Source organism: Patiria miniata, unplaced genomic scaffold (genome assembly GCF_015706575.1).
Source record: "Patiria miniata isolate m_02_andy unplaced genomic scaffold, ASM1570657v1 HiC_scaffold_2, whole genome shotgun sequence".
NCBI classification, from domain to species: domain Eukaryota; kingdom Metazoa; phylum Echinodermata; class Asteroidea; order Valvatida; family Asterinidae; genus Patiria; species Patiria miniata.
In genome coordinates, this window is record NW_024037058.1 from 11,395,205 (window position 1) to 11,419,585 (window position 24,381).

The 24,381-nt window shown below is 41.0% G+C and overlaps 2 protein-coding genes across 2 annotated transcripts; one reads left to right on the plus strand and one right to left on the minus strand.

The window, feature by feature from the left end:
- The first annotated feature begins 4,237 nt into the window (after window positions 1-4,237).
- Window positions 4,238-11,329, plus strand: LOC119726725 (neurotrypsin-like). Its single transcript, XM_038198544.1, has 6 exons — window positions 4,238-4,686; window positions 6,057-6,392; window positions 7,959-8,330; window positions 8,814-9,137; window positions 10,204-10,539; window positions 10,921-11,329. The coding sequence occupies exons 1-6, from the start codon at window positions 4,602-4,604 to the stop codon at window positions 10,980-10,982; spliced, it is 1,515 nt and encodes a 504-aa protein (XP_038054472.1). The 5' UTR covers window positions 4,238-4,601; the 3' UTR covers window positions 10,983-11,329.
- A 6,523-nt stretch (window positions 11,330-17,852) lies between these two features.
- On the minus strand, window positions 17,853-24,366 carry LOC119726500 (tRNA methyltransferase 10 homolog C-like). The gene is made up of 2 exons (XM_038198213.1): window positions 24,236-24,366; window positions 17,853-20,038 (listed from the first exon to the last, which is right to left on the minus strand). Exon 2 carries the CDS (start codon window positions 19,968-19,970, stop codon window positions 18,546-18,548), a length of 1,425 nt encoding a protein of 474 aa, XP_038054141.1. The 5' UTR covers window positions 19,971-20,038; window positions 24,236-24,366; the 3' UTR covers window positions 17,853-18,545.
- Between the last annotated feature and the right edge of the window lie 15 nt (window positions 24,367-24,381).

A 24,381-nucleotide genomic window follows, 5' to 3' on the forward strand; every position in this document is an offset into this window, starting at 1 on the left:
AGTTGATTATGCTTGCCAGGATTTTTTTTCATTCGATCTTTCAATAGGGGCAACTGTTCATACCTTTCCCCTGAAGGTTTTTCTTTTCATTTAAAAGTTGCATTGACGTTGCAAGCATTCAGTACTCAACATTTACAAATAGCAAGGTTAATTGAAACCGGTCATGCTTTATGCCAAATCCAGTGTAGTTTTGTTTGAATAGAAAAAAAAGTATTCATGTTTTACCCTCTGCAAGTATTTCCTCACAAAAACTCTGTACACCGATAAATTATTGCCTATAGCCCCAAACTTTTCGGCCATCTACCGATCATAAACATAAAGATACATTTGGTTTTTTAGTCATATTTGCCACCATTCCCTGTAACAAAGAAATAACACTTCAAATATATCGAGAGCCACATCGTTTGGTGAGTTAGATTATTTTTATGAACAGAAATTCTTCCGCTTCCAGTGGAACCATTTGTTTTAACTTAAACCAAAAAAAATCCTTTCGGGTTTCATAAGTTTCAGTATACAACCAGATATTTCATCACAGTGCATTCAGAATCCAACATTTTCCGGGGCCTTAAAGCGGGCCCCTGGCCTTGTGACCCCACGCCGTAAGGGCTCGGAAAATAAAACAAAACATACACGACGGAATTTACTAACTGTAAGAGAGCAGCCTTGCAACATTAATATTTACATGCGATGTCATGGGTAATGATACAATTCTTTTTCCAGAATTAAATGGAACAAAAAAAATGGAGATAAACATACAGGGTTCTCCACTTTTCAGTACAGTTAAACGTTTAAGAGCAAGTATATTCTAAACAAAATAATAAAATCAATTGTCTTTATAATCTCAAAAAAACTTTTGCTAAAAAAGTCAAATGAAAGTGGCCAGGAATCGCCTCAGATTGCACCACAGAACATCCATATTCCAAATTGAGGCACGACGTTAAGGGCTTTGCGCTCTGCTTTCATATTAATTTTGTCCGTCCGAATTCCAGCACCCCCTGACAAAAGTTTGTTCCAGCGGCAGTGACTACATACACAATTCTCCCATCAGTATCACTCTTTTACGAAAGCCCTGTAGTGCCATCAAGTATATATTTCGCCAAGTTCGTTTTTATGAGTTATATATTTCGCAAGGTTCGTTTTTATGAGTTATATATTTCGCCAGGTTCGTTTTTATGAGTTATATATTTCGCCAAGTTCGTTTTTATGAGTTATATATTTCGACAAGTTCGTTTTTATGAGTTATATATTTCGCCAAGTTCGTTTTTATGAGTTATATATTTCGCAAGGTTCGTTTTTATGAGTTATATATTTCGCCAAGTTCGTTTTTATGAGTTATATATTTCGCCAAGTTCGTTTTTATGAGTTATATATTTCGCAAGGTTCGTTTTTATGAGTTATATATTTCGCCAAGTTCGTTTTTATGAGTTATATATTTCGCAAGGTTCGTTTTTATGAGTTATATATTTCGCCAGGTTCGTTTTTATGAGTTATATATTTCGCCAAGTTCGTTTTTATGAGTTATATATTTCGCCAGGTTCGTTTTTATGAGTTATTTATTTCGCCAAGTTCGTTTTTATGAGTTATATATTTCGCCAAGTTCGTTTTTATGAGTTATATATTTCGCAAGGTTCGTTTTTATGAGTTATATATTTCGCCAGGTTCGTTTTTATGAGTTATATATTTCCCAAGGTTCGTTTTTATGAGTTATATATTTCGCCAAGTTCGTTTTTATGAGTTATATTTTACGGAATTACGGAGTTTAATGAAGTTACGGAGCCCCTAAAGGGACTTCCAAAATTATTTTATTATCTCGTGCGCACGACATAATATCTCGTGCGCACGAGATAATTATCACTGGCGCACGACATATATCACGTGCGCACGACATAATATCTCGTGCGCACGAGATAATTATCACGTGCGCACGACATATATCTCGTGCGCACGACATATATCTCGTGCGCACGACATATATCTCGTGCGCACGACATATATCTCGTGCGCACGAGATAATTATAAGCATTAACGGAGCTTGCGCATGTCGTGCGCACGAGATATATGTCATGCGCACGAGATAGTATGTCGTGCGCACGAGATAATAACATAATTTTGGCTGTTCCTTTAGGGGCAGCGTACCAGACACGCTGCTTTCGTTACACACAAACTCGTCCGCTGCAAGTGCAGCAAGCTCCGTTAATACTTATAATTATCTCGTGCGCACGAGATATATGTCGTGCGCACGTGATAATTGTCTCGTGCGCACGAGATATTATGTCGTGCGCACGTCATATATGTCGTGCGCCTGTGATAATTATCTCGTGCGCACGAGATATTATGTCGTGCGCACGAGATAAGAAAATAATTTTGGATGTCCCTTTAGGGGCTCCGTAACTTCATAAAACTCCGTAACTCCGTAAAATATATCTCATAAAAACGAACTTCGACAAAATGTATCTCATAAAAACGAACTTCGAGAAAATGTAACTCATAAAAACGAACTTCGAGAAAATGTAACTCATAAAAACGAACTTCAACAAAATGTATCTCATAAAAACGAACTTCGACAAAATGTATCTCATAAAAACGAACTTGGCGAAATATATAACTCATAAAAACGAACTTGGCGAAATATATAACTCATAAAAACGAACTTGGCGAAATATATAACTCATAAAAACGAACTTGGCGAAATATATACTTGATGGCACTACAGGGCTTTCGTACTCTTTCAAGCATATTAAACAGTGTCCCAAAAGGAAATAGCAATCACTCCCCTCTCGATGTTGGTATTTTGAATGGATGATGCATGGTACCGGTGTCCATGAAAATCGGACTCCTATGAAAATCGGACCCCTATTTCCCTATTATAGGTTGATCCCTCGCACGTGACAGGTCACTCTCCCGAAACGATCCTAAAAATAGCATAGTATCGTACTCACGCGTGTGCAGTACTACCAATGAGTCCACATTTCATGGAGTCGGATATTCATGCTACACCGGCCGTGGAATAACCCCAAAACGCGGATGGGGAGTTTGGGGACATTTTAGAACTTTAGACGCCACTTCCATGAACTTGCACGATACTGCGGAGTGATCCATCTTCCATGCGTGGTCAATTTTGAAGAGGAGTGCTGCAATCGCATTGCAACACATAGGCATAGCCGGTGGTGGTGGTGGTGGTTGTGGTGGGGGGGGGGGGGGAACCATCGTCCAACATAGGGGACCCTCTTCAAAACCGGCATTATGCAAACTACGCATTATGTTGTAATTTTCAACATTACCGGCACACTGCCGCAAAAAATGGTTCCGCCAGTCTTCTATACAAAAGCCTCACTGACCCATGGTTTTGTGCGTAAACCTTATCAGTCACCCAATCACACTCAATTGACTTAGGCAAAACCGCAAGTCCCATCATAAAGAATAACTTAACCGGACCATTTTTTTCCCCTGGAGGCGCATCATGGTTTTGGGGCTTGGTTTTCATATTCCTCGTTCGCATAAGAACTCTCTATACCGTTTGGGGAAAAATGTTACTGAAAACAAATTACCAGAAAGATAATGGCAATTTTTGTTTTCATCTCGAAGGGGCACATTTATGCTAGAGGAGGCACAACAAGAGGGGCATGCACCCCCTCCCCTGCCCCCCCCCCCGGTTCCGCCGCCCCTGGATTCTAGAATTACCATCGGTATTTCGAATTCTGACATGAACGAAGGAGAAGGATGTTGCAACTGCGGTTGGGACGCCACTTTTTCCTTATCATCTCAATGAAGGTCATGGTCATTCATTGAAAAATGGTTATAAGACATGAATCTGGGACTGAGAAACATTTCAATTTTTTCTTTCTATGTTTTATTGATTAGCAAAAGCAATATACATTTAAAAACCAAAACAGGAATTACAGGAAATGCATAGGCCTACTTAAATTTCTTGACTCTCCAGACCATAATATGCACAACTGAAGTGGCGTCCGGTTGCAACATTCCCAGTACAAAATGACTCATCACCGTCGCCAGTCACAATCGCATTCGAGTTACTGAGTTACTTTTTCGTTAAAAAGCAACTAAACGACACACGTACACGAATAAACACTCTTGTTTTACTAACCTCTTGAGGACAATGTTTTGTTTCGATCCTTCGATGTAAGATTTGTTTATTGTTTCTTGTTACGTTGTGTTTGTTGTTCGTTTGAATTATATTTCATTTTTAAAAATGTTGGTCCTTTTGACCGCCCATAGATATCAGGCACTTGCGGACGGTTTGCACATCATTACTTGCGGTCCTATGTGTACCACACTGTACCAGTGCAACTGTGCACGCACCTGGTACCGCACGCATGCTTTTATTTAATTAGTTACTTTTTAACGAAAAAGTAACTCATTAACATGAACGACATTGATGATAGTGAGTCATAGATCAACTCGCTCCACGCCCTAGCTGCTCCTCCGTTTTATACTTCCATGATGTTATCAAATACCGATGGTTATTCTAGAATCTAGTCTGTCTCCTTCGAAAGGCGCTTGCATCTGACTTCTGAGCCTGAGGCCACCAAAATAATTGAGAACAAAAGTAGTAAAAAACCTGCGTGTTAAACGTGTTCGCCATGTTCACGGGCGTGATGAAGACAATTTCCCTTGCATGGCTGTTGGAGACCTTGATACTCGGTGCTTTCTGGCAGTCTGCAAAAAGTAGGTATTATGGAAAAATGTTGCAACCTGACACTACTTTCGAAACAGAAAGACATTTTTTTGGCTTATCTTGTACCCCAGAGAGTATATTTTCATGTGAGAACTGAATATGTTGATAAAGTCTTTAAACTAGAGAGGCGAACGTGTGTCCAAATTAGTATGTCATGCTTCAGTTGAGGGCGTCAACATGCAGTGACATGTAAAAAATTCACAAATGGCCACACTTTCGCCTACAAATCTCTCTAAAGACTTTGTCAACATATTCCTTACAGTACAGTTCTCACATGAGAGTATACTCTCCGAGGTACGGTAGCAGGTAAGCAAAAACAGATTGTCTTTTTTTCTGTTTCGAAAGTAGCATCAGGTTGCAACATTCTTTCCGGTATTATTTTTTGTGGGTTACTTCGGGGGCAATCGTGTAGTGTAGGGCCCTTGTTTTGTTTTGATCAAATCAGAGTCAAAAATGTTTTCTAATGCTCCAAAATCACCTTTACAATCAAAAGCAGACTTTTCTCATGACACCCGTTTTGCAATTTTGAACAGTTTTTTTGGCATGGGGTAGAAATTAGTCAAAGTAACTTGGACCCAACTAGGCCTATCGCCTTTTCATTAACATTGGAACATAGTCTGGCAATAGTAGGCAACCTGTTGAGAATGTCACCAACTAGTTTGGTCGGTCTAATAATTTTAAAGTGACTGGGCCCTTCACTACACGATCGCCCTTTCAGGAGTTAACGGAGATAACCAGCCTATATAGTTCTCTAAGTTCTAACTTAGGGGTAGACCGGACCAGCCCCAGACTGGGACGTGATATCTGCATGAAGGAAGGAACACATTCCTCCATGCTCAGACAATGACAGATCTGCATGTATTATGTAACTTTGGCCCCTGTGCTAGCCCCATAAATGTGGCCAATTTACCATCTTTATTGGACTATCTCCAGATTTTTTTTTTTAAAGGGCTAACGTTACACTTACACATTGTTAGAACATGCACCCGAAAATGTCAAACTCAAATTTTGTTTTTACATTTAGACTTGGTTTGTACTGTAGTTTAAGGAATGCTTATTGCGTTTAGAGCTGGAGCTAAGTTCTACGTTATAAAAACTAGATCGTAAGAGTCTGAAAAATGCAACCGTATATCCCCAGTGCATTACAAAAATGGTCCATTTTTCCCTTTATTTTATCCCAACCCAGATTCCATAATACATACTTCATACGAATACATGTGCCATGCAGCAGACATTCATGAGGCGGGAGATGGGGCCTTGAAGTTGAAATCTCTGACATGACACTTACACACTTGCCTACTTACACAGAGACCTAACTATTTAATTACATCAGCGTTACTTTTTCCACTACTCCCAACAGGCCAGAGTGACGGTGATTTCCGGCTAAATGTGTCAATTCCTGGAAGTAATCTCAAGAAACTGGAGGTCTTCTTCGTTGAAAAATGGGGCCCCGTCTGTGCCAATAATTGGCAGTTGCGTGAGTCCATGGTCCTGTGCAATCAACTGGGTTTTCAATTCGTTGGTAGTTGGGGCCCAGACGCTGAAGATCAAGGAGTGCAAGGGAACCTTGGCTATGTGAATTGTCAGGGAGATGAGAGTTCCATTCTGGACTGCTCACACATGAAGCGGACGAATACTAGCGGCCCATATTGCCTCGTCAGTGGAGTGGTTGCGATGACTTGTGTCGAGACTCGAGGTGAGGAACAGATTTCGAGTAGTTTCAGACAGTGCATGGGCTCCATACAAAAGCACCCACTCAGAGTTGGGGTAGGAGCCGGACACAGGGGTCACAATCGTGAAATGGTACAAGACGCACTGTGGCCACATGCACATTGTGCATGGACAATCATCACCAATGTAGAAACGAAACAGTCACTAATCCTTTCTGTATGTCTGTTGATCTTGACTACTGTCAGGGTGACCGTAAGGTCATGCCCAAATTCTGCTAAATGCGCTTCAAAAATCTGTCAGATTAATAAAAGATCTGCCAAATTCCCCAGAATCTGCACTCGAAATACACTATAAACACTTAAAATCACATGCAGATGTTGTAGTATATTGCCTTAATCAAGGTTCAAATTACATTATAAACAATCTGTAGTCACATAAAGATGTTATGAAGTTGCGCAAATTTCAGGCAAAATCCGGTTTCAAGTGAACCTCAGCAGCTAGACCAGGCAACCTGTCCCATTATGCAAGGGTTTGCTTGAATTGATTGAAGCTTTTTTTTTTTACAAAATGTACCATTTTTTTAAATTTGCTATGTTTTTCTGTTAAATAATCATTTTGGAGAATTCTGCCAAAAATCTGCCCAAAAAATCCATTCTGTCAAATTTTCTGTCAAACTCGTTTTTTTTTACGAAAATTTTTGTCAAATTTAGCCAAAATTTGGCTAAAACCGTCATCCTGACTACTGTGTACATAACATGTGCTGTGCACAGGTTGACAGTTTTTACGACATGTACGAGTGATGTAAAGCATGGCAGGTAGCCAGTGTGGTGCACTGTCAACTGGTTCAATTCCAAACAATGATAATTTTGAGTACTACTGAAGCCCTTCTGTAGTCTTAGCCTAAGACGTCAGTGATCAAGGGCAATAGTTGCATTGTTGTGTAGTACACTTGCGTAAGTGTTTTTTTTTTTTACATTTTTACACGAACGTCTTGGTCATTTCGTAGCAATGGGGGCAGGACCATTTTATGTAAATAAGATCGTCTGTATAGATTTGAACAAACCTGTCTATAGCTCCGTGCATGATCACCACAGTATCTTGATCATTGATTGGTTCCCTAGGAAAGCGCTGATCATATGCTTGATAACGTACCACGGGACGTGTTTGTTTACAACCATCTGGCGAGCCATCAAACCTTTTCTCAATCGCTTATTGGTTCCATGGGAAAGCCTACGGAGAAAGAAAGATTGGGGCTAGCTTCCAATTGCCATAAATCGTTGAACAAAAAAAAAAAAATCCTTTTTTTTTAGGTGGGATATGAATGTGAATTTCCCTTATTTCTTACATGATACAACATATGTGTATTGAATATGATAATAGCTTTTTTGAAGCTCAAGAGTGCCTTTTATTTTAAGTTTGTTGATGCTTTGTTGATGTTGATCATGTTTATTGACGTTTAATTGTTAACGCTCTGTGGACGCTATTAGCACGACCGCTAGTAAAGTAGTAATGACCGACCAAAGCCAAATTTAAACTAAAGAAGTTCTAGCGCCCCATTTACTGAATCTAACCTCCCTTAATTGTACGTCAGGTCAGGGAGCACAAGTCTCTTTCGTGGACGGTGATGCATCTACTGAGGGCAGAGTCGAGGTCAGATTCCAGAACGGCGATACGACATTTGTCTACAGCATCTGCGACGAAGGCTGGGACTTGGCCGACGCAGACATCGCCTGCACAACTGAAGAACCCCCAAATGGCCCTGCCCTCGAAGCAGTGGGAGGGTCCTACTTTGGCGAGCACCCTTCGGCATCCGGCTCTAACGAACAGTTTGATGGCTACTTGGCGTCCGGCTTGCAGTGCGATGCATCTGCGACGTACGAGAATCTCATCGGCTGTCCCAACTCTGGCTGGTTTCCCAAGAACTGCAATAAGAATGCAGGGGTCAAGTGCCAGAGAAAACCTGGTATGAAAAGACATGTATGCATGCTTGGTCCGATCATCAATCCATCTATGGCCAAACCCTAACAGTCCTCCTAATCCTCACACCAGCCTCACCCTCAATCCACCCTCATATACACAAGTTTGTTTGAGCTGATAAACTTTATTAATTGGGGATTCAAATTTTAGTTCACACCTTAAAAGGCATCCATATATTGGCCCCATGATTATCTCCATAATAACTGCAATCGTTTATTAAGGAATCTTCACTCCAGCTCAAAAACATCTCACTCCATGTATACAGTTTTTACCAAATCTTATGATCAACGGACATTTCAATGTGCAGCTTTGGAAGAATGGAATGAATTACCATATCAAATAAAGATCAGCCCATCCTAATGGAACACTTTTAATCACAGCTTCATGTAAGACACAAGTACTTGCTGTTTGCTACGAGAAATATTTTGCGCTATAAAAGAACTGCACGGTTATTTATTTTTCCTCTCAGATGCGCTTCCGATGAACATCACACTCATTGATGGGACGTCGAATTATGAAGGGTTTGTCAAAGTGACCTTGAGCGACACGGCTTCAGGGTCAATTTGTAGCCAGAAGGTCTTGACCCTCAGGGAAGGTGACGTGGTCTGCCGATCCCTGGGATACGGCTACGCCCTCAGTGTCTCTGAGGGGAAGAGCAGTTTACAGCCAGTTGTCTTCGACCTCCACTGCGACGGGAATGAGCAGTCTCTGACTGAGTGTGTGTTCAACGCCGGTGGAAACTGCGACAGAGGAAACACACTCGAAGCAAAGGTCACCTGCAGTGGGCCCCTTGGTGAGTTTTGCAAGTGAACATGTTAATTGCGCTCAAACTATAGATTAATTCGGCGACAGCCATTTTCTGAAGGCTCATGCGAGTTGTGCTCAGATAGTATCCGGTTCGTTAGTGTGACGTCATCTGAATTCAACCATGCGTACTTCACACATTGTAGCATAACATGAATGGAACCGGCAGTTATTGCAACTCGAGCATTTAACCAATGGGCGCTAGTTATTTGTAGTGCACGTGCATGTATGACGTTTTTACTACTGAACAGGATACATGTGCACTCTGGGCTCCTTTGACCAATATGGTTACCAAAATGTGCACATGCCTGCAAGCTGCTCTCAGGTGCGATGACACAGAACAGTTAGCGACTGACTTTTCAGGATCAAGCTATATGCCTGAGCTATGACAGTCAGGTACAAATCAGTGGCTGATTTTTTGCTTCCAGAGGGAAACTGACAATGTTAAGACGATCGGCATCAGTCGGCGCTAAAAAAATCAGACAAATTTCAACTTTCTCGATGTGTCCCTGAAAGGCGGGAAACAATTGCAATCTTAACTTACGACGTCAAGTCGGCTGACATTCGTTCAAATCCTGGCAAATCGCCCACGTTTTTGTTGACTGTATAAAAGTTGAAAAATGGACTCTGCATGGCAACCTTTTGATCGCACACTGTATTGTAATCGCCCGTATTGGTACGGATTCGGGTATTCTACAGTCATTTACCACTTGATGCCAGGTAGTTTTTCCTGTAAAACACAAAGGACAAAACTTATTGGCCAAATTTTCAAATCAAGTCAAATACAAACACCGCAAGTACTGACTCATGAGAGTCATTGTGCAGTACTTGTACCAATAATTGTAACTGTAATTTCATGTTTTGCAACACTCCAAGGCCCCGCCCCATTGCCAGATCGTGCTAATCTGTCCTTCTGTGTTACTGGTGAAAGCGATCTTTCCAAGTGCATATCGTTTGGTGGTAAATATGTGTTTTTTGAGCTCAAGTTGGTGCTTTCTTTCTAAAGTTCTCCCTTCAGAGACTAATTTTATTATAATATCAAATATCTTGAACAGAAGCCAATAAGTATCCTGTGGAGCTCACCGACCAACTGGGCGCAAGAGACAAAAAGGGACTCTTGAGGGTCTTCCGAGACGGCCGCTGGGGAACCGTCTGCAAGACAGGCTGGACCAAGGAAGACGCACAGGTGGTGTGCCGCCAGCTGGGCTATTCCTCTGTCGTCAGCTACGTGTCTGAAGACGAAAGTGGAAGTGGACCGATCTACTTGAGTAACGTTGACTGCGACGGGACTGAGCAGAGTTTGGACCAGTGTCAGCATGACGGCTTGGGGGGCCATGAGGGATGTAGCCACATGATGGATGTGTATGTCGAGTGCGGATCAGCAATGATGGGTAAGCGGCTTTCATTGTTGCACAGTGCTGTAGTCGAGTCGAGTCCTTTTTGGATAATACAAGTTAATGAATACGTACCGTGAATCCTCTCATACCAGAACACCTGAGTGTAGAGCTAATATTCGGTGTACTTCATGTTTTGTGAAACACCCCTCTACTGTATTTAAGGCACATGCGTAGCTTGCGCGAGTAGTACTATAAATCTCCTGAAATGGAGATTGGCACGCATGGCACGTACTGTGCGATGTGGCGCAGAACGCAGCGGTGCCGGAAAAAAGTGTTTAAAAGCGTCCATGGAACGAGCTCTTGACCAATATGGGTGGGTATGTCTTGGGTATTTATCAATACTGGTTTATGTTTGTTTTTGTTTCCCCTCCACAGTGTGTAACGCCATACTGATTGCAGCTCTGGCCAGCCTGGCGAAGTTTCTCAGTTCCCAGTGATGGACAGACAGCTTCACAAACATCCTTGGAAAATTTTTTTGGTGATGGTTGTTTTGCTAAAATTTAGCTCGAGTTGCAATGTCTGCAGTGACATGTAGAGTTAGTCTAGTAAGCTTGGTGTTGTTACTGAAATAAAACTGAAATAACAATTAAACTCATAATTGAAAAAAAAATCAGGGAAAACAATTTTAATGATACTGAATTTATGGGTTTTAATTTATGAATAAATTATAAAAGTGCTGCTGCCACTAAAATTTGTTGTATTAAATATTAGATTAAATAAAATAGCTCTGTACTAATGATCTTTTTCTAATCTGTACTAAGAATTCATTTTATAATTTGACCAGGTTTAAAGCTACAGTCCATCATTTGTAATTTGTGCATTTTGTTCGTTTGAAGCAAAAAAAGAGTTCAAAATCTAATGAAGGATACTGAGCAACTAACCTGATGAAGTTTCAGCTAAGCTTCAGCTGTACATTCCGAAAAACAGCATTCTAAGATCTCAATTTCAAATCCAAAGTTACTGAATCATGTTTTGAATTGTTTTGAATTGCAGCTATACGCGACGTCGCGCACTGATCCGACGAATTATAACAACCGCGCGCACGTGTGCGTCGTTCCAATACTTGTGCGCGCTGCGCTGAATAACAAAACGAACTACTAATTTAAATTTTCCTACGGTGCTTCTTAAGAATCACCGTTGGAAATGCCTTCTTTCGTTGATTACTTCAAAATGACAGCTTCCCAGAAAGAATAATTTCACAGGGAGTTTAGTTCCCTTACTATCTTTCAACCAAGTTTGTTTTTCAACAATAATTATGCCAGTTACTTTTCGGATGGCTGCAAATGATGGACTATACCTTTAATAGGGACACAAACAGTGTTTGAAATCTGGAAAAATTATTGATTAATGTTGCCAAAGATTTTCGGCAGGACAGTGAAATTGAAATTTCGTGAAAAAAATGGTAAAAAAATGTTGCAACCTGACGCTACTTCTTTCTTCATATATCATCTCAATGAAGGACATTCGTTGCAAACATGATGATCATTCATTAATCTGGGACTGAGAAATATTTCCAAGTTTGTTAGGAAATACTTTGAAAATTGTCTTTAAATCTCCATATACTTTGTACACAATCGCGGAAGTGGCGTCAGGTTGCGACATTTTTTCCAAAAATTATTATATCTTGCCCAGTACATTATGAAACTGATTGTATAGAATAAGTTGTCTATTTTAAATAAAGTCTATTTTAAGATCCTTGATCGCTAAACTACTCTTTTTGTTTGAAGTACATGTTTATTTTGAGCTAATGGGTCTCTTAACTCTAAACACTGGATCATTCCGTAAATTTGGGGTCCAATTTTTGTTGGAGGATGAGTTGTTTATAGTATATTTAATGTGGATACAAACATCATTTAATAATATCTGAAATAACATTTGATTAACCCTAATTCCCTAGGGGTGTGCAAAATCATATTGAATTGGAGGATTCAGGCCTGTTAGGGCTATTGTTTTCATGTGCCAAAGATTAATTCTTTCATTGGCAGGATAAAACTGAAATTTTTTGTAAGAAAAAAAAAAATCTTAGATCTTGCCCAGTACGTAATTATGAAAACTGATTGTATGGAATAAAATTGTCTATTTTAAATGAAGATTTTAAGATCCTCGATCTCTAAACTTTTTATTGGATTATAATTTTGACTCATTATTTGAATTACATGTATATTTTAAGGTTGTGGGTCTCTAAACTCTATTTTTGAGGATTAACTAAAAATTGCATAAAGTAATTTATTTGTAGCAATATTGACGTAGTGTGCAATTTTTATCTTGTCTTTCTTATTCATGTTATTCGTGTGAAATCAATTTACAATAATTTACAATAATTTGAGATTTGGTGATGTGATATGCTTTGAATGCACTTTCAGTGAAAAACTTGCACGAGTAAAGTGGTCGCATAGATGCTTCACTGCATGCAGTTAACGTAACAAGAAAGTACTTTTTTCTGCCCATGCTAACAAATAATCAGCGATAAGTTTGGAAATGTTATGACTTTTGTTACATCATGCATTAATAGATGGATTGGATCAGTCTTCAAAATTACACAGATTTGAAAATTCACATTCGTAAAATTTAACAGCTTTGTAATTTCCTTTGTTTCGTATGAAATTGATCAGGCTCCTCTTGTCAATAAATCTTTATTATAGCATTCTATTTAAGACATCAGTTATTGATTCATTTCATTATTAAAGTTGCTCTTCAGAATATCTGATTTGTTTTTTTCTCCCAACGACTTTTCCAATTTGAATGTGTTCTTTAAACGAAAACGCTCTATTCCAGATAATTTCTACCAATGTGCGTGTATTTGTTGATTGCCCATTCAAAAGTGCATAACTTTTAGAAACATTTTTTTTCCAGGGTGAAACTCGAAAATAAATCAGAATGGGGGGTGCGACGTCATGCAGGTTTTCAAGTACTCCTACTTTTCCCTTGAAATTCTTACATGTATTTCCTACTTTTTCTGACAGTTTTGTCCCACAACTCCGAAAAATGAAATCTTATTGATTGTTATAGTAAGCAGTAATACTCACTGTCACATGTAAATCACACAAAAGGGCATGGGAGCACGAGTGCTACTGCAACTGTACTTCCAAGAGCTTAGTTGAGGGTGGAGCACAAGTGTTGTGAGTATAGAACATGCCAAATGAGGCTTATGATGCTCCGGACATGGGTGAGTATCAACGAAAACTTTTCCTGAAAGCCCATAAAAGTCGTAATTTTATCCCAATTTTGTCATCCAGAGTCCAACTTTTGTCCTGTTTGTGTCCTGTTTGTGTTTGACATTTTGATCCTACTATTTCCCGACTTTTGGACCTGTTGGTCTTCTTGAAAGCTACATGTAGCTTGGAAACACGGCTCTGGTCTAGGGTCATGACATAGGAGATTCCCCATCCACTAGGCTTAATGGCGAATCTCCCAATGTCACGATCCTAGAGCTGGGTTTTCCAAGATACTTGAAAGCCTACTTTATCTCATGCACCATTGCGATACGAGGAATGTAATTTTTAGGCCTAAAAACTACCGACTAGGATAATTCAATTCTGTTATATTTTATTTTTGAAGAAATAAAGTGGTCTTGTCAATTGTACTTTTTGTAGTGAATTGTGACTTATCTTTTGCGCTAATTATTTTCTTTATTTTGTTTTTGATATCTTTTAACTTTGGATAGGCACATTATTAAGTTCCTGGGGGTGCCGGTTACAGGCATTAAAATTGCTAATTAAAAAATCTCAATTTTGTTGCCCCCTTTAACCCGGCAAAACTGATCCCAAACCCTTTAAGTGAAGCAGACGTTATGGGTTTTTGTACGTTGACTACAATTGGAAACATCAAGTAACGAGATCTGAAAGGCTATAACGATAGTACGAGCCAGCTAAATTTTTGTCCATTTTGAGCTGAATTCTTGTCCATTTTCAAGCATAGTAAACATTGTCCTAAACAAAAGCAACCACTCCGTTGTTACACGCAACATCCATTCAAAAGCCAACATGACAACATTTGATTCTATCAAATTTGTTTTATTTTCTTTACAAAATATAAAATCTCCATACAGTACAATGTACATTCATTATTTGAATTCATTTCAAACAGTTTTTGACTCCTCAAGTCTTGAAAAAAAAGTAATAATACATGTAAAAAAATTATAAAAGAAAATCTGTCAAACCCCCAAAAATCAATATTTTACAGATGTGGTCACCATCCCCTTCTTGTTTGCTGTGCAAGAAAACGTTATTTTTCTAGCATTTTCACGCGAAACAGAACGTTTACATTTGTTTTTAACAATCTGCCCTGTGAGTTTCCTTGCTGTGAATTACTACAATATCGACACAACTACAGTAATACATTAAATTTATAACAGGCACACTGCAACCTCATGAATAAATTAACCTCTATGATTAGATAATGAGTTTTACAAAAAGTATACAATTTCATTAAATTGTAAACAGTACCATTTCTTTACGAATAAAAAGGTTTCTAAAATCATGTTTGTACTATTCATCCATATTCATCATAAGATCACGCAAAACGGTTTCAAAACACGAGTTTGTGACGCACTATTTGCAAAAGCTGAATTCCTCAAGCAAAGTTTGCATGGAATGTGTTGCGATATCAAAATCGGCTGTTTTGACTCACCTAAAGTACGAACAGCCGTGAGGATATACAAGCATTACATTCACTGTGTGGACTTCCGAACAAAAGAGGTCCACATAAACCAGGTAGCAGCGACGTTGTGTGGACTTGCCCACGTCCACACAGTGTTTCCCCCTCTCTAGAAAACTGGTGAGGCATTTTGGGGTTAGGTTTATCTGTGGCAAAATGAACTGAGAAACACTTAAGGGAATCCTAGAAAAAAAAATGGGTTGAAAGAGTTTTCACAGTGTGAGTAAAATGATTATTTTCACAGGTTTGTCTTAACTACACGAAAACAAAGGAATGTCCACACTACGTATGTAATGTAAACATGTACGGATTGTACGCCTTGCTCTTTAGATTGCCATTTTTTCTCAGTATGAAAAGATATTAAAATATGAACATGATGGCGAAGTAAACATACATGTATGCATAGATTAGAAATCTAGGCACGACTTAATTTGTTTTCCTCATGTGAGCAACAAAATATAACAAACATTACAATGTTTCACCTGTCTTTACTCGCGTTTGTGCAAACATAACCAAACTTCACTCTATTTGAGTGAAAATTTACTCCCACCAACTTAAAACTTGGGACCAGACATTTGACAGTAAAATTAATTCAATTGAGTAGATCAAAATTTAACTGTAAATTATCGACATGAAGTCTCAAGTTTCAATCTTTGAAGAGAGTACATGTACATGTATGTCAACCAATCACCTCTGAAAGATTTCCAGACCACTGAATTGAAACACTAAAAAAAACAACCATTTTTAGGACAATGATATCTGAATGTGCAGATTGTGATATATCCCAGGTAGTGCGACAGAAAAAGTGAAGAAAAAAAATGAACTCTTGTTATAAATTTCTGTACAGACTACATGAACGTTTATGCTATAACTACATGTACATGTACATGTATGGAAATATGCCAAATATACTTGCTCGATCATCTACTGAATATTTGAATCTAATCTTTCTTCCATTCCACTCCAAGAGGAAATGACATAACATGCACAATGTTTGTTTGTCAAATGCCAACTTGTTCACATGATTTGAGAGCTTCCGTCGGGAATCGTCTTCAAAATCTGTCAAACATCGGCCATTTCACTGCCTCGAAAACATTTCTTGATACATACATGTACATGTCCATGTACATTTACATGATGTTCTAGTTTTTAGTCTCGCCTGGACTTTGTCCAGAAGAGAGACTGTGCAATCACTACCGGTACATGTATGTCTGTACTTGTGCATTAGGGCAATGTGCACATGTACATGTATACATGGGCAATTCCACCGTCACTAACGTTACATTTCTATGCCATGAGACTTCGACCTCTCACTGCTTCAAAAGTATTTGATCAAGCTGAATCAAAACCAGCCAAACAATAACCTTGGGGTAAGAGGCCACAGATGCAAATTGGGAACCTTCATATGCTAATGATGTCAACGGTCACACGCTGAGGTCAAAGGTCACTCTTTAAAGATAATTGTGACAGCAGGCGAGACACGCGGTTCGAGAACCGCCTTGTTGAATTATTTAAATAAGCGGTATGGCAATATTTCGACAAGTGCAAATGCACGTAAATCCTGATAGGCAGCCATAAGGCTTGTGCATGTAAATCTTCAACAGCAACATTTCAAATATTCCTTAAAGTCCAAGCTGGAATAATTGAATAATAAATACTTAAAAAATGCACAGCACTTTTTATAACAAGTAGATGTTAGAAGTACTACTCAAGTGTTATATCAGTTCTTAAATATGTAATTTAAAAGATACATTTAGTCTCCTGAGCCTAATATAGTGCACGTGCGTCTGTTTGCAGTTTGGGGAACACAGTTGACTATCATTTTTTGTACAACTTTTTTTTCTGGACCCCTTCCCCTCCTAGAGAGTACAAACTGAAAAGGACAAAAATGATGATTTCTCTGCTTATCAAAGAGGTAGGTATTATCATCATTTTCAATTATTTTTGAAAAACGTACACGGTCTCCTAACCCCTTCCTCCCAGCATACAGTTTGTACCCTTGTGAAAATGATGAAAAAATTGATGGCCTCTTAATACAAAATCTTTTACAACAGAATTCTGGAGATAGTGAACATGTTGCCTTTAGGCCATCAGCCTCGGTCCAAAATTTCGGCCACCAGTATCAAATGAGGGGAGTAATCATTACACATGTAGCGATTTTTGCAAAGGTATGCACCTTCAGAGTTGGAAAATATGTGATAGCATTGCAACGGTGGTAGCTCTTTGGGTGTTATCACCCTTTTTCTCAAAATGTCCATCAAAATGCTTGTTACCACTCTAGGGACGGTATACCTTGCGCATGCGCACTATAATAACTTATGCCCTGATTTGATACTGACCAAACCCCCGGACTGATGGCCTACTTGGGGTCAACCAATCACTTACGTGAGAATGAATGGGACCCGTGGCTCCTCCTAACCCTAGCACTGCTGAATCCAACAGGAGCCTGTTGGATTGAGCAGTAAACCCCTTGTACAAATGTACATACATATTCAGAGTCGGATTCTATTGGGTAGTGGTAAATAACGCCAAGTTGGACTCTGTTGGATCCAGCAGACAACTAAAAATAAGGCTCAGTTGGATTCTGTTGGATTGAGCAGGAAGTAACCATTGGACTCTGTTGGATTTAGCAGGGTAGTCCAACAGATGTAGGAGATATGGGTCATTCTATACATTTTGGGGCTTCTTGTTTATACCGGTCCCTGTTACATCTGACATCTACATCTGACATGTATGATTTACAACTCTGTTGCTTTCAGTTCTGCAGTGATCCTCTTGTGATTATGAATAGCAAACGACCTACCCCAAAACAAAATTGATTGAAGTCATTCTTAACCCTCACTCCCTAGGCAATGTTGCTGGGATGCAACCTCAATCCTGCAAAATTCTCCAACTGCCTCCATGTAAAAAATTGAATGTGGTCCTTGGAGGGTTGACCACTACCTCAATCCTGCAAAATCTTCCAGCAATCACTGGCATATGTTGAGGCAGAGCCAGTGACATCCTAGAGAAGTGCTGAGGATGTCAAGTACTATAATCTTGGCCTAAATGTATGCATGACTGAGCATAAACACAAGGTCTGGCCTCAGACCTTGACACAGTGCATCCTCTAAAATCAGCCACACACTTTTGCCATATAGCCTCAATCCTGCAAAATTCTCCATTTTGCAAAGAGGAATTTTGGATGATTTGGGAAGTAAGAGTTAATGAACAATGGACTTGAATGGCAAATTACAAGTTCAGAGGTAATGGACCCCAACTTTATAGAATGACCAACATGTTACAAACATTTGCCAAGGCCAGGTTGAGTTTGACTATAGATATTAAAGGCACTTGTCCTCAAATTAAGATGTTAGTGTGCATATGTCCATTGTGGAGACATGTTTTCTTCCGAGGTGTTTTCTACTTGGCACATGCTGCAGAGCCCTACCCCAGTCCCCTGATGCTCTCAACTCACTCAGGATGTCCATCATCTGGTCTAACGTCAAGTTCTTAGTGCTCTGATGCCACCTGAGATGCTCGTCAAGCGGTAGTCGGGCATGGGGGATGCCTGCCTCCTCCGCCTTGCCGAGGGACACCCGACTCTTGACAGCCCTGTCGACAAAACCCCCGATGATGTAAATCTTATTGGGGTCATAGCTTGTTAGAACGTTCGGCGAGTCGGCTGTCAGGTAAACCAGTTCCTCGTTGGGGAAAACACACTGAGGCGGCATTTCTGCGATGCTCACCATGAGGTTGTCGAAATGCTCGCCGTGGACGCGCTTCAGTTCTTGTTCTGCATGTCCATCCCCGGCTACGCTTGTGAAGTGGACATGGAAGGGGTCCCGCAGAGTTTTATTGGCACTGAGGACGCGATTCAGTTGCAAGATAGTGTTGATGATCTCTCGTCGATTCATGCGATGGTCGTAGCTCAGATCAAACACGATAGGGGGACCGAACATCAAGCTCCTGGCAAGATTCCACCCATTAGCGGCATCCTCTGCCACATCTTGCCCGTGGCGAACAAAAGTGTTGTGAACAGTTAACTCTGGCTCTTGAAGTGCACTTGATTCTAATGCCTTACATTTGAGTCTCGATGCTTGCTCTTCTGTCTTTTTGCGTTTCAACTTGTCCTTCTTGACCAAGAAATTGATGAATTTCTTTCGGCTGGTTTTAGACTGAAGGCCAAGCAGGTGGTCAAGATCGAGGGCATTTATACCATCTGGAACTGGTTTTCCATTGAGCTGTCTCTGCTGGATTTCTTCACCCAAGCCTTGCACTTGCCAGATTCTGTGCACGGACATTACATCTGGGTTGCTTTGTAACCTGGTCAGAACTTCTTCAAGGGATAGCCGTGCGTTGAGGGACTTATTTTTATAACCCTCTGACACGTTTTGCATGCAGTTCAGTTTTGATTCCTCACATACATTTGTCGCTGACACATTGCCCAATCTCGTGGCATGAGTTGTATCGGATGAGAGTACAGGTGCGTCTGGGAGAGTTGCTGCTTGCGTGCTGTACCTAGCTGAAACAGCTCCGTCTTTAAGGTTGCAGAAGTGGCACCAGCTTGACAGGTCTAAGCTGCGAGGCAGCAGTGCCCAGTGCAGCTTCCTTCTCCGGCGCTGTCCAGCCCGGTGTGGCTGGGTCTCGTTGTAGATTTCATAGAGATCTGGGAGCATCTGGAGGAGCTCAGTTGACGGTTTGATGCTCCTGCGGCTGCGACAGATCACGACTGCCTGAGCTCGTCTCAAGGCTTGTACTGGAGTTCGCAAGTGTTGCATGCTTCCCATCAGCAGTAAACAATTCTGTACTGAGGTTGCAGACCTGTTCTTGCTCAAATGTCATCTGGGTGCACGTCCTGCAAAGAAAGTAATGCAAATTCATGACGGTATTCCAGTTTTAAGAATCGTGAAGGGTCCAAAATCTAAGTTGTAATCCCATTTCCTAGTTCATCCAAATCTACCATTGCCAAATAAATTAAGTATTTAGTTCTTATGAAATGCTGGCCAAGCAGTGATTAGGCCCTACTTCTAAAACTTTATGGGGGCGGGCTGGAGGTAACATCCTGTCAGTATTGAATAGGCCAATCTGAAAATTGAGATTCTGACCGAGGACAGAGTTTTGATCGACATGCTGCCCAAGACATTTCAGAACTTAGTCCAGGCATGCAGCTGGGAATTTGGAAGAAAAAAAAATGAGGAAAATCCAAACCAAACAAGACTTTGTACAGTACTTAAGTAAAAATCGAGGAAATTAGCGGATCCGAGGAAAAGTTGCCTGCCCGTTAGTCTGATTGGTGATACATGATTCATCAGTACTACCCTTACGCAATCACTTATGGATAATGTGTACCATTTTTACCGACATGATGGAAACATCTATTTAAAATGGGCTAAGTCCTTTACACTTTTGCAGTTTGCGAGCTGAACATACATGCAACTAAACATTAGCCAGAGTACATGTACCTTGAACCCTACTTATTGCCTTTTTTAACTTTGGGACATGGTCTGGCGATAAGGCCAAAAAAAATGTCTCCGGTTTCTGCTATGGAGCTTGCCCAAAAAGTGGTGCGGCGATGCGGCTTTTTTTTTTTTTACCCGATTTTTTTGCTTCAAATGCGTGCTGATGACTGCAAATGGTGCCCGACAGAACTTAGTGCAAATATATGGGAGTCCAGAGAGGCCACATAAAGCTTATTCTCGACCATAACCCAATCTAAAAACACATTAAAATTGTGCAGCAGCAGGATTCCAGTCAAACCAGTGAGTTTGGCGGTTTTCAGACATCATCTTTTATTGAAAAAAAACCTTTTTCATTTTGCCGACGCGCATGGCTACGGCGACGCGCGCGCATACCAGAAACCGGAGACTTTTTTTTTGGCCTAATAGGGTCCAAGCCACATGGCCGCCATCGCTTGACACACTAGAAACGACCTAAGAAAAACATCAGATTTCACCCTCAAAAGGGCTGCAAATTACTAGCAACCTGAGGTACAAATACAGATCAGTTATTTAGATTGAGAGTCTAAGGATTACTCTGAATGAAAAGTGAAATTTACCATTTATCAGCAAGGGCTCTGTTGCACAGATGTCATTTTGAAAATGGCATCGGCATGCGCGGTATTCATGATGGAGCCCTCGCCAATAAATGGTAAATTTCACTTTCATCCAGAAATAAATAAAAAGAGCACAGCGTGGGTTTTGATCCCGGAACCTTCGACATAGTAGTTTAAAGTTTTATTCAACATGTCAAATTGAGCTATCAAAGCACTCTGGTTCATTGGGTAGACCCGTAAACATGGCGTCAATAACAACGCCAGCTCCTGATTCAAGTACCGGTAGGAACACTTGAAATATACATTGTGTTTAACGTTTGCTGTATAAAGAAATAAAAGACGGCGGCAATTGTGTTTGTACATGTAAGTGAGAATTAAACATCACTCACAGTCACAGAATGCCCAGCGGCGGCGCTTTGTGATTTGCGTTCGCTTTAATTTGTGGTCTCTTGTATAATGCAAAACCTCAAAAGAAGTTGCCCTGTTTTGACTTGGACATGTTGGAGAAGTTCTGTTGTCCGCCGTACATTTTTGTACATTATCTCGTCGGTAACCCTCGACGCTTGATGAAACTACTTGATCGAGCAATGTGCTCCAGAAAAAGGCGTAGGAATCGATTTGTATTTTTGGTGGTTTGATCTTGAAGATCCGTTGTCTGATATTTTCCCACATATTTCTCGCCGGCAACACCCGGCGTTGCAATTGATTATTAAAAATAAAAACTTGAGCATTGGGGCTTTGGAGAAAGGTGTGAGAATTGATTTGTTTAGTTTTGGTGGTTTGAAGAAATTCCATTGTCTGATATGACAAAAGACCACGCGGGTGGCGGAGCTTGTTGGCTCTGTGCACAACCAAAGCACTCGCGTGGTCTTTTTTCATTTCCGGGTTACCACGTCGGCCTTGACTCAAGACTACGTGACAGCAGAAATGATCCATCCATCAATGTTGGAATTTAGTTTACAGATGGATCTTTTCATCCCTTTTTTGTCAAATTTAAAAACAGTCCCCCAAAACTGACAACTTGTAACGACAGCGCAGCGTATTCAGCGCGCCAAAATGACATACATAATGATGTACATGTATTGTTTCGCGATGCAAGGCATACAGTCTCCCCTCCATCCCAAATGGTTGAGCCGAATGTAGAGTTGACCTGCTGAATTCATGCGAAGATCAGTGCACGCGCAACGTACGTAAACACACATGAACATGACCGCTGTATTCATCGGATCGGTAACGCGAGGTTGGTGAGTAAAAACTCAGATTTGCCACCCAAAAATTGTCCCATGATCCAAATGTCAATCGTTCTAAAACTTTTAGAGTTAGGCCTAGCTGGAGTTACCCAGCCCTAAATTTTATCATTGGGTTGTCATTTAGGGCTGGAGGACATTTTTCAGGCGAACCAGCAGAGTTGGCAGGTCCCAAAAAAAATTCAGTTCGTTCTTGCCGGCTGCGCTGGCTGATGGCGCTTGACGTCACTCACGCGGAAGCGGAATTCCCGACGACTGCTGAGCCTGGTTTACCACTCGCATCATAGCTGCGATACTGGATGGCAACCAAAGTTAGCCGGTTATCGTGCATGAAACAGTCCTCGGGTATTCCGCTTCCGCGTGACGTCATGCGCCATCAGCCAGCGCAGCCAGCAAGAACGAACTGGTAAACGCGCTGTGCACATATCCCATTGTGGTCCTCGCCATGACCGCACGGTTGTCGGTTTATGCCTCTTTTTTTCACTGCAATTGTAGGCTGAATCTTCATCGTGGATCGTTTTTTACTTCAAGGACCTGTGTAATGGTTATTCCAGGCAAGGTTTGGGTGAGTTCCAGTTTTTTTTCCGAATTTTTTTTGGAACCTGCCAACTCTGCTGGTTCGCGTGAAAAATGTCCTCCAGCCCTAAATGACAACCCAATGAAGTCCGAGTAACTTGGACCAAACTTATCGCCTTTTTAACATTCGGACATGGTCTGGCTATCGCCAGACCACGTCCAAATGTTAAAAAAGGCGATAAGTTGGGTCCAAGTTACTCGGACTAAAGTCTAAACCCAATGATAAAATTTAGGGCTGGGTAACTCCAGCTAAGTATAGATCAACCGGCTCAACTTTTCTGGTGGATTTGTGTTTCAGAAAGTGGAACAAAGGTATTTCGAATTCGTCTATCAAAGGGCATTTCCAAAAATCACCATGCTACTAGAAGACTGACGGAGAGAAGCCTTCTAATAAGAATGTCAGACAAGTCGACCGTTGAGACAACTCGACTCGGGACAAGTCGACCGTTGAGACAACTCGACCGTTGAGACAGGTCGACCGTTGAGACAACTCGACTCGGGACAACTTGACCGTTGAGACTGCTCGACTTAATGGAAATGAATACACGTGGAGCAGAAAAAGTCGCACAAATCTATCTGTGGCAAGACCGATCCCGGGTGCGGCGCGGGCATACTCGATGTACAGAGGACGTCGCGTCAGCAGGCCGGTGCGCACAGGCCCGGCACAAACGATGCCACCGTGCACGGTATGGCCACGTTGACCGGGGATGTGCGTTGACCGGGGATGTGCGCACGTGGCCTTGAAAAAAACGAACGATGTGCACGGACAATCACGCTGCGCTATATCGGCTCTGTTATATGCAACCAAAAAAACCTCATGTGTCATCACCATCAAAATCCCCGGTACTATCCCCGAAACTAGGCCCAAAACATGCGAGGCGACTTGTCTCAACGGTCGACTTGTCTTTCCATTTATAGCACATACGGTCGAGTTGACTCAACGGTCGAGTTGTCTCAACGGTCGACTTGTCCCGAGTCGAGTTGTCTCAACGGTCGACTTGTCTGACCCCCTTCTAATAATAGACTATGACTGTTCAGCTGTTTGAAGCCGGCCGCGGCGGGCGCGCCGGGCATACATTCGATAAAGTCTCACCACATTCATACTGAAAGTACACAAACACGTACACCAATATGTAGTATTTTAAAAGGAAAATATTTAAGCAAAAAAAACACGTACCTTTGACACTAAAGACACCAATATGCAGTATTTGTTAGGGAAAATAGAGCGTCGATTTGTCGGTTCCGCCTTCCGGTTCCGTGAGCTGCATAACCTGTCCCCCTGATTGGGCTATCCCGCAATACACATTGTGAACGACGGGGGAC

Excerpts from the sequence above, each read along its gene's own strand:
- LOC119726725 (XM_038198544.1), top strand. The coding sequence starts at position 4,602 with ATGTTCACGGGCGTGATGAAGACAATTTCCCTTGCATGGCTGTTGGAG. Across the intron at positions 6,393-7,958 it reads GACTTGTGTCGAGACTCGAG|GTCAGGGAGCACAAGTCTCT; the intron begins GTGAGGAACAGA and ends ATTGTACGTCAG. Across the intron at positions 10,540-10,920 it reads GTGCGGATCAGCAATGATGG|TGTGTAACGCCATACTGATT; the intron begins GTAAGCGGCTTT and ends TCCCCTCCACAG.
- LOC119726500 (XM_038198213.1), bottom strand. The coding sequence starts at position 19,970 with ATGGGAAGCATGCAACACTTGCGAACTCCAGTACAAGCCTTGAGACGA.